The sequence below is a fragment of the Cervus canadensis genome, chromosome 26 (assembly GCF_019320065.1).
Source record: "Cervus canadensis isolate Bull #8, Minnesota chromosome 26, ASM1932006v1, whole genome shotgun sequence".
NCBI classification, from domain to species: Eukaryota; Metazoa; Chordata; class Mammalia; order Artiodactyla; family Cervidae; genus Cervus; species Cervus canadensis.
In genome coordinates, this window is record NC_057411.1 from 5664475 (window position 1) to 5674363 (window position 9889).

General features: G+C 45.3%; 1 protein-coding gene across 1 annotated transcript in view; it reads right to left on the reverse strand.

Moving 5' to 3' along the window:
• IGFBP7 (insulin like growth factor binding protein 7) overlaps positions 1-9305 on the reverse strand; it is a 74771-nt gene extending 65466 nt beyond the window's left edge. Inside the window, exon 1 of the mRNA XM_043448269.1 lies at positions 8721-9305. Coding sequence (XP_043304204.1) covers positions 8721-9195 — 475 coding nt within the window. The 5' untranslated portion in view covers positions 9196-9305. The remainder of the gene's footprint in view (positions 1-8720) is intronic.
• Positions 9306-9889: the final 584 nt, after the last annotated feature.

A 9889-nucleotide genomic window follows, 5' to 3' on the forward strand; every position in this document is an offset into this window, starting at 1 on the left:
CTGGCCTTGGACTCTATTCAAGGGAGTTCTGTCACTAAACTACACAAAAGAGAGCCTTATAAGGCAGTTTCTTCTAGAAGGCAAGTCTATGATAAATCCAGAGGGTAAGCTCTAGAGAAAGATGGGAAAGCATATTTAAGGGCATTAAATAAATGCCTTCTCAGCTCAATCACTCCATCTCATATGTCTAGAACGTAAAACGTCTTAAAAGACCTTTTATAACCTTATAACATCATCTCCCAGACACTTCCCCTCTTCCCTTAGGTTATCTCTCAGTTTCATAAGAAAGAATCTTTGAAACAGAATTCTCCTGACTCCCACAAGAGCACGTTACAGTATTCAACAGCTTTTATTGCAAGTTCTTACTTGTGTGTAATCTAAAAGTGCCTCCTGGCTATTTAATTCCAAGCCTGTTAATTTGTCTCCTGAAGAATGGTAGAACAGTAGGTCAGGCACCTTCCATTTAATAACTAATTTCTAAACCATGAAGAAATATTAACTTGTTCTTTGGACTACTTTCCTCTAAAAGAATCTTAAAGCAACATATGGAATGGGAGAAAATATTTGCAAGTGATGCAACTAACAAGAGTTCAATTTCCAAAATATACACACAGCTCATACAACTTAACAACAACAACAAAAAAAATGACTCAATCGAAAAATGAACAGAAGACCTAAACAGACATTTCTCCAAAGAATACATACAGATGGCCAATAGGTACATGATGCTCAACAATACTATTAGAGAAACGTAAATCAAAATGACAGTTAGGTACTACCTCACACCAGTCAGAATGGCCATCATCAAAAGTCTACAGACAATAAATGATGGAGAGTATGTGGAGAAAAGGGAATCCTCTTACACTGTTAGTGGGATATAAACTGTTAGAGCCACTATGGAGAACAGTAGGGAAGTTTCTTAAAAAATGAAAAATAGAGCTACCATATGACCTAGGAATCCCACTCTTGGGCAAACATCTAGAGAAAATCATAATTCAAAAGATATATGCACCTCAATATTCATTGCTGCACTATTTACAATAACCAAGCCATGAAGAAATCTGAGTCCACTGACATACGGAAGGATAAAGGAGATATGGTCCACGCTCAGTCACTCAGTCATGTCTGACTCTGTGTGACCCCATGGACTGCAGCTCACTGGGCTCCTCAGCTAGTGGGATTTCCCAGGCAAGAATACTAGAGTGGGTTGCCATTTCCTCCTCCAGGGGATCTTCCCAATCCAGGGATCGAACCAGTTTCTCCTGCATTGGCAGGTGGATTCTTTACCACCGAACTACCTAGGAAGCCTCAAAAGAAGATGTGGTACATGTATACAATTGAATACTACTTAGCCATAAAAAAAAGAACAAAATAATGCCATTTGCAGCAACATGGATGCAGCTAGAGATGATCATATACATTAAATGAGAAAGAGAAAAGACATATATGATATCACTTACATGTGAAATCTATAATATGGTGCAAACTTATCTATGAAACAGAAACAGACTCAGTGACATGGAGAACCAACTTGTGCTTGTTGGGGAGGGAGAGTTGTCAAGATGCAGCCCCTCTTTCAGGATGCTCCGTCTAGTGGGGAAGACAGACATTCCAAGAGCCCTTTCCAGGCAATGGAAGGCGCTACACCAACTGAAGAGCTCCTTCTTCTCCCAGGAGCTCTGCTCCATCGCTGGAATCCTCACAAGGGCCCTCAGCACGGCTTGGCCCACCCCCACTTGAAGCTGCTCATCCACCCTTCGTTTCTATCCTATTTCCCTTGTGTACATTCTTCACAGCACATACTATGTGAAACTACCTGTTTATTTGTTTGTGTTTAAAGTTTATGGTAGATGCCATGAGAGAGGGATCTTGTCTATCTTATTCAAGGCTGCTTACCCTGAGACTAGAAAGAGCACCTAAAAATTCATATATTCATTCATTCAACATATATTCAAAGCATTTACTAATGCCAGGCACTGATTTAGGCCCTTGAGGAGAGAACAGGGAGTGAAAATCCCCTTCCCTCATAGAGCTTGTTTTTAAGTTGAAAAATGACAACAATGGATATTCATTGAGTGCTTTCTATGGATCATCTTATTGAATCTTCACAACAGTTCTAAGAGATAGGTATGACTATAATCCTTTTTTTTTTTTTTTATAATTCTTATATTACAGGTGAGGAACCAAGGCCCAGAGAGGTCAAGGATCATGCTCAAAGCTAAGTAAGTGGCAGAGTTAAGATTTACACCCGGGAGTATGGTTCTGGAGCTCAGCGTCTTAACTATGCTGCTAGAAGAATGCCTTGTACTCACACACACATAGTCCATGTGCAATAAATATCAGCTAGAAGGCAGAGGAGCTGAATAGGTGTTTGCCCCAAGAAGACATACAGAGGGCCAATAGGCACATGAAAAGATGTTCAGCATCACTAATGGTTAGGGAAATGCACATCAAAACCACCATGAAGTATCACCTCCTGCCTGTCAGAATGGCTATTACCAAAAAGGCAAGAAATAACAGGTGTCGGTGAAGATGTGCAGAAAAGGGAACCTTTGTACTCTGTTGGTGGGAATGTAAATTGGTGCAGAAACTATAGAAAACCATACGGACACTCCTCAAAAAATTAACAATAGAACCACCATGGGATACAGTTATCCCACTTCTGGCTACTTACCCCGAGAATACAAAAACACTAATTTGAAAAGATAAATGAGGTGGTTAGATAGCATCACCAACTCATTGGACATGAATTTGAGCAAACTCTGGGGGACAGCAGAGAACAGAAGAGTCTGGAATACTGCAGTCCATGGAATTGGAAAGAGTCAGTTACAACTTAGCAACTGAACAACAAAGTTTGAAAAGATATATGCACCTTATGTTTATCACAGAATTATTTACAATGGTACAATAGCGAAGATAGAGAAACAATGTTAAGTGCCCAGAGACACATGAATGGATAAAGATGTGGTACACAAACACACACACACACACAATAGAATATTACTAAACCATAAAGAAGATTAAATCTTATCATTGGTGACAACATGGAATGGATCTGGAGGGTACAGTGCTAAGTGAAATAAGTCAGAAGGAAAAAGACAAATACTGTATGATATCACTTATATGTGTAATTAAAAAAAACCGCAAGACCCAAAATAAATGAACAAACCAAACCAAACATAAACAAACACGCAGCTACAGAGAACAGAGCCGCGATGACCAGAGCGGGTCGGGCGGGGTAGACAGCAAAATGAGCAAAGGGGGTCAACTGTATGGAGACAGGTGGAAACAAAAGTTTTGGTGATGAGCACCCTGTTGGGTATACAGAAGTAGAAGTATAATGTTGTATACTTGAAATATATCTAATGTTATAAACCAATGTTACCCCAATAAAAAATAAAGTAACACCCTCCACCCCCCACAGAGTGTATAAACAGACTCAGAACATTAAAAAAAAAAAAAAAAGATGCCTGGAAGCCTACACAAAGTTGAAGAAGGACAAGAACATAATTAGGAGGGGTGGGGAGGGGAGAGACAGGGGGTTTCATAAAGACAGCGATACTAGCTGATCCTTGAAGGCTAAGAGTTCCAAGAGTGGAAAGATAAGTGAGGGTGAGACTGCAAACAATAGCCAAGAGCAAACAATTACTGTGGCTGGGCCATAAAGCTGGTTGGAGAGAAGAGGCCAAAATAAGAGTTATTGTGAAGTGCTAGGTAGTTTTAACTTGGTCCTAGAGGTGCTAGCTGAGCTAGGCAAAATCCTTTAAGATGATGCTGTTAAAGTGCTGCACTCAATATGTCAGCAAATTTAGAAAACTCAGCAATGGCCACAGGACTAAAAAGGTCAGTTTTCATTCCAATCCCAAAGAAGGGCAGTGCCAAAGAATGTTCAAGTGAAAGTGTCAGTCACGCAGTACAGTCTGACTCTGCGACCACATGGACTGTAGTCTGCCAGGGCTCCTCTGTCCATGGAATTCTCTAGGCAAGAATATTGGAGTGGGAAGCCATTCCCTTCTCCAGGGGATCTTCTTGACCCAGGAATCAAACCCCAACCTCTTGCATTGCGGGCAGATTCTTTACTGTCTGAGCCATTTGCTTATTTCACATGCTAGCAATGCTGTGCTCAAAATCCTTCAATAGGCTTCAGCAGAACATGAACTGAGAAATTCCAGATGTACAAGCTGGGTTTAGAAAAAGCAGAGGAACCAGAGATCAAATTGCCAACACTCGTTGGATCATGGAGAAAGCAAGGGAAGAACATCTATTTCTGCTTCATTGACTATGCTAAAGCCTTTGACTGTGTGGATCACAACAAACTGGGAAATTCTTGGAGATGGGTGTACCAGACCACCTTACCTGTCTCCTAAGAAACCTGTTTGCAGGTCAAAAAGTAACAGTTAGAACCAGACATGGAACAAGGGAACAACTTCAAAATTGGGAAAGGAGTATGACAAGACTGTATATTGTCACCCTGCTTATTTAACTTATATGCAAATTATTATTTATTTGTAGTCACTCAGTTGTGTCCGACTCTTAGCAATCCTGTGATCTGTAGACTACCAGATTTCTCTGTCCATGGAGTTTTTCAGCCAAGAATACTGGAGTGGGTTGCCATTCCCTTCTCCAGGGGATCTTCCTGACCCAGGAATCAAACCTGGTTCTCCTGCATTGCAGGCAGATTCTTTACCAACTGAGCCACCAGGGAAGCCTATTTGCAAAATATATCATGTGAAGTGCTGGGCTGGATGAATCACAAACTGCAATCAGGATTGCCGGGAGAAATATCAACAACCTAACCTCAGTGGAGAAATATCAACAAACCTCAGTTATGGAGATGATACTACCCTAATGGCATAAAGGAAGAGGAACCAAAGAGCCTCTTAATGAGGTTGAGGGGAGAGTAAAAAGGTGGCTTGAAACTCAACATTCATAAAATTCATGGCATAAGATCACGGCATTCGATCCCATCACTTCATGGCAAATAGACGGGGAAAAAGTGGAAGCAGTGACAGATTTTATCTTCTAGGGCTCCAAAATCACTGCAGATGGTGACTGCAGCCATGAAACTAAAAGACACTTACTCCTTGGAAGGAAAGCTATGACAAATGTAGAGAGTGTATATAAAAGCAGAGACATCACTTTGTCCACAAAGGTCCGTATAGTCAAAACTATGGGTTTTCCAGTGGTCATGTACAGATGTGAGAGTTGGACCATAAAGAAGGATGAGCGCCAAAGAATTGATGCTTTCAAATTGTAGTGCTGGAGAAGACTCTTGAGAATCTCTTAGACAGCAAAGAGATCAAATCAGTCAATCCTAAAGGAAATCAACCCTGAATATTCACTGGAAGGACAGATGGTGAAGCTGAAGTTCCAGTATTTTGGTCATCTGATGTGAAGAGCTGACTCATGGGAAAAAGACTCTGATGCTGGAAAAGATTGAAGGCGAAAGGAGAAGGAGGCAGCAGAGAATGAGATGGTTGGTTGCATGGCCTCACTGACTCAAGGGACATGAATTTGAGCAAACTCCAGGAGATGTTGGAGGAGAGTGGAGTCTAGCGTGCTGAAGTCCATGGGGTCACAAAGAGTCGGACATGACTTACGACAGAATAATAGCAAACAACAAAGGTACTAGAAAGAAAGACTCATAAGAATGAATTCTGATTCTACAAGTGAAAACTTAATTCTGAAGGAGAAGAGGGAATGAGACACAAGGACCAAGGGATTGCCAAGTAACTCAGACATAAAGGATTATGCACAAAAAGAGTAACCAAGACACAGACTAAAGAGGCATGGTGTTCTTCCCTGTGAGATTTTATTACACATCTTGGCATCTCTATTAACTTTAAAAAAAAAATTCATTTGTTTGGCTGTGCCAAGTCTTGGTTGTGGCATGTGGACTCTTATTTGCAGCAACCAGTCCATCCTAAAGGAGATCAGCCCTGGGTGTTCATTGGAAGGACTGATGCTGAAGCTGAAACTCTAATACTTTGGCCACCTGATGCGAAGAGCTGACTCACTGGAAAAGACCTTGATGCTGGGAAAGATTGAAGGCAGGAGGAGAAGGGGACGACAGAGGATGAGATGGCGGGATGGCATCACCGACTCAATGGACATGGGTTTGGGTAAACTCCAGGAGTTGGTGATGGACAGGGAGGCCTGGCGTGCTGCAGTTCATGGGGTCGCAGAGTCGGACACAACTGAGCAACTGAACTGAACTGAACTGGGATCTAGTTCCCTGACCAGGGATCGAACCCAGGTCCTCTGCATAGGGAGCACAGAGTCTTAGCCACTGGACCACTAGGGAAGTCCCTTTATTAACTTTTTATTAAACTGAATTTTCAAATCTCTTCTAGTTACTCATGGCTTCAGGGACCTCAATAAGATCTATTGGCACTAAATTCATGATGACAGTCTTAGGTGAGATTACTAGGTCACTACCTTTCAGATCAGGGTTCTCCAGGGCTCCAGGGAAAGTGCTCTGGGTGACAGGTCTGTAACTTGTGTGGAAACTTTGTTAATCAGCAAGACCAGACTTCTTCTGTGCATCCTCAACGGCACAGCATCTAGCAAGAGTGCCGACACCTGCCACATGCTCTCAGTAAACGCAGGTTAAGCGAGACAAACAGCGATGCCCTCTCCATCTCAGTACTTGAGGAGGCGTAACTCGAGTCTCTTCTGAGGGTAGAAGAAGAACCCTTTCTAGACTGAAGAACCTGGAGAATGCATTTCTATTCTTTGCAAAGCCCCAGTACTAAACGGCACAGAGGTTAAAGGCACGCTGATGGGCTTGCTTCTATGATGTGTCAGAACACCTTCAGGAGTCAGGAGAAACAGATTACATCTGGCTTTAGCCCCATTTATCTCTGCTGTGGAAACGTACTCTGGTGGACCTCACATTCTTTTCTGCTCTCCCCGACTTTTTTCTATAAAATGGTCTCAGGCACTAGACTCCTTATCTCTAAATTTAGATTGGGTGGGGGGAGTAATTTATGACAAGGTTTCCAGTTTCAGAAGTCATTTCTCTTAACATTTTCCCAAACATAAAGGAAAACTAGGTCTGTATCCTCATGACGTTTAAAGTTTGGAGAAATGCTGAGGATCAAGGATTACATGATAATGAGGTTACATGACTACTTCTACATGACTATCAGTCTAAATATTTTACAATTGCACTGTGTGAGTGTTTAGAGATGTAAATAGCAATGAGAGAAGATGAATAAAACTAGCTACAGGCTAGAAGTGACCGTAATACTTAAATAATCTTCTAGCTAACCTTTTGCTCTGATAAGGCAAATTCCATTGATTTGGAGGCTGTGGGGAAAAATTCCCCTTGGAATGTGTAAGAAAAATGTCAATACTTGGAATGAATTCTTCAACTATGCGCATTTCTTTTTTCATGGTATGACCGATAAGTTAGATCCAAGGAACAAATGCCTGTTTCTGTTGGAAAAGCATGTGGATTACCTTGCATGGCGGTTTTTCTAAGTTTAAGGTGATGATAATATAAATAGTTAACATTGGTTACACTACTTAAGGCTTTCAATCAGCCACAGATGACCTACTTGCCATTTGGACTTCTGGGAAAAACTCTAACAAAATAACTGCTTGGGGAGCTTGGAGAAAGTCTGAGCTGAGTTAAAGGAGCAACTGCTTCTGACATTTCAGGAGAACTGCCTCCTCTCTCCCTTTCTCTGCCTTGGCTGGGACCAGGAATGGGGCTGCCAAGGTTGGATTTCTAACTTTCCCCTGAAACTGCTTTCTATGGAAAATGTTATTTCAGACACGAGAATTAAAAGCCCCCTCCTTTTATTTTGGAAGTCCAGGCTCTCTTTATTTTCCCCTTTCATTTATGGCAAGCTTGGACTTGTCTGGAATAAAATAAACGACCAAATATAAACTCAAACGCATTCCTGCTGAAAAGTGCATCCTAGGGACAAATTATTCAAAGGAAAAAAAAAAGAGAGAGAAAAAGAAAGAAAAGAAGGAAGAAGAAAGAAAAACAAAATGGTCATAAGGTTCACAATATATATGACATCTTTAAAGAGGGTTTTTTTTTAAACCCACAAATAACTAGATAGTTTAAATTACTGTTTGAGAATCTGTAACGTCCAGTAAGTGAATTATTTCCCTTAACATTGAGAAACCATGAAATCTAATTTTTAAAATTCTTACAATCTAGTTCATCAAACACGAGACTTCTCTCTGAAAGGCCTTATTCTGTATTTCGTCGTCAAACTCCTTTCCCCTATCTCTTGCCTTCCTCGCTATCAAGACACTCAAGCCAAGAAAGAATGAAGCGAAAATGTATTTCTGGGCTCCCCAGAGTGGGGGCAGCTTTTGTGAATCGATTTGCCAGTTGTTAGTATGAGCCGGGTGGGCTTTGGGGACGGGTGAGTCTATGGTATCGGGACATCTTTTTTATATATCCGCTCGCTCCACGAGTCCTCACTTTCTTGGCGCATGCACCGAACTCTCAAAATAAAATTACCAAAAAAAAAAAAAAAAAAAAGAGAAGAGGAAGCGTCGCCCATCCCTCCCTCGCGGCATCCCACGACCGCCGACTCCCCCAGCTCCTGTCTCCTGGGATGCCCACGGGAGGAGCGGCGGGAATCAGCCGGGCGCGCCGGCCGCAGACGCCCTGCCGGCTCTGCGCCGCCAGGGGGCGCCCGGCTCGCTCAGCGGGGCGGGGCGGGACCCACGGGGAAGGCGCCGGTGCCCACCTTGCTCGCAGGTGCCCTTGCTGACCTGGGTGATGGTCTTCTCCCCGCGGCTCTCGGCCCTGAGGCTGGCGGCGCGCAGCTGGCAGCCGCTGGAGTAGGTGACGCCGTCGCTGCCGCACACGGGGTAGCGGCTCTTGCACACGCACACGCCGCTCACCAGCGGGCCGCCGGCTGCTGCCCCGGCTTTACCCTTCCGCCTCTTGCGGCTCTTCACGCACTCCATGCCCGGCGCGCAGTGCCCCCTGCCGGCGCCGCCGCCCCCGCACGGCTCGCCCTCGCCGCGGGCGCACACCGGGCAGCAGCCGCACGCGTCGCGGGTCTCGCCCAGCTGGCAGCCCCGCGGGGGCAGGGGCGGGCAGGCGGCCGGCTCGCAGGGGCCGCAGGCGTCCGAAGAGGAGGAAGAGGAGAGGGGCAGGAGCAGGAGCAGCAGCCCGGCGGCGCCGAGGAGTAGGGCGGGCAGCGGGGGCCGCTCCATGGCGGGGCGCGGCGGCGGCGGCGGCGGGAGCGCGAGTGAACCGGGCCCCGCGGGCCAGCGTTTTAAACCCGGCCGCGGGAACCACACCCCGGGGCGGCGAGAGCGGGGCCGCCGGGCCCGCGCCGCCCCGCCCGGGAGCGCGGGGCTCGAGCGCGCCCCTGCTGGCGGGGCCGGGCGGGGCGGCGCGGGCCCGGGGATGCTCGGCCCCCTGCTCCCCAGGGCGGCGTGCACCCCATCCTTGGGGGATCGCCCGCAGTGAGAACAGCTCCCCCACACCCTTGGCCCTTGGCTCTCGCAGTCCGAATAGTCATACTTCTTCACAACAACTTTGCGATGGCCTCCTGTGTAATCCATTATATTCTCGTGGGTCTGGGAGACCGGAGTATTGATCCTTCTGCGGTTTGCGAAGCTCTTTTAAGAACAATTCGTTTTCCACACCCCACGTGGAGATTTTGTGTCCCGGTTGGCCACAGGCCCGGTGTGGTCTTGGGTGCCAAGCTTAAAGGACAAATTGTTGCCAACCGCTCCTCTTTCTGGAGCCGCATAACCGCCTGCTCCCCGTGTGTTTTCTTATGTCAGGTTTTATCTGTGAGTACTGGAACCCATGCGAGAGCTGGTTGTGTCCTCAGCTTGTAATATGTGGTGCTGGACTCTGCCTTCAAACCCGTCGGCAGGCCTGAGCACGACTTAGGGG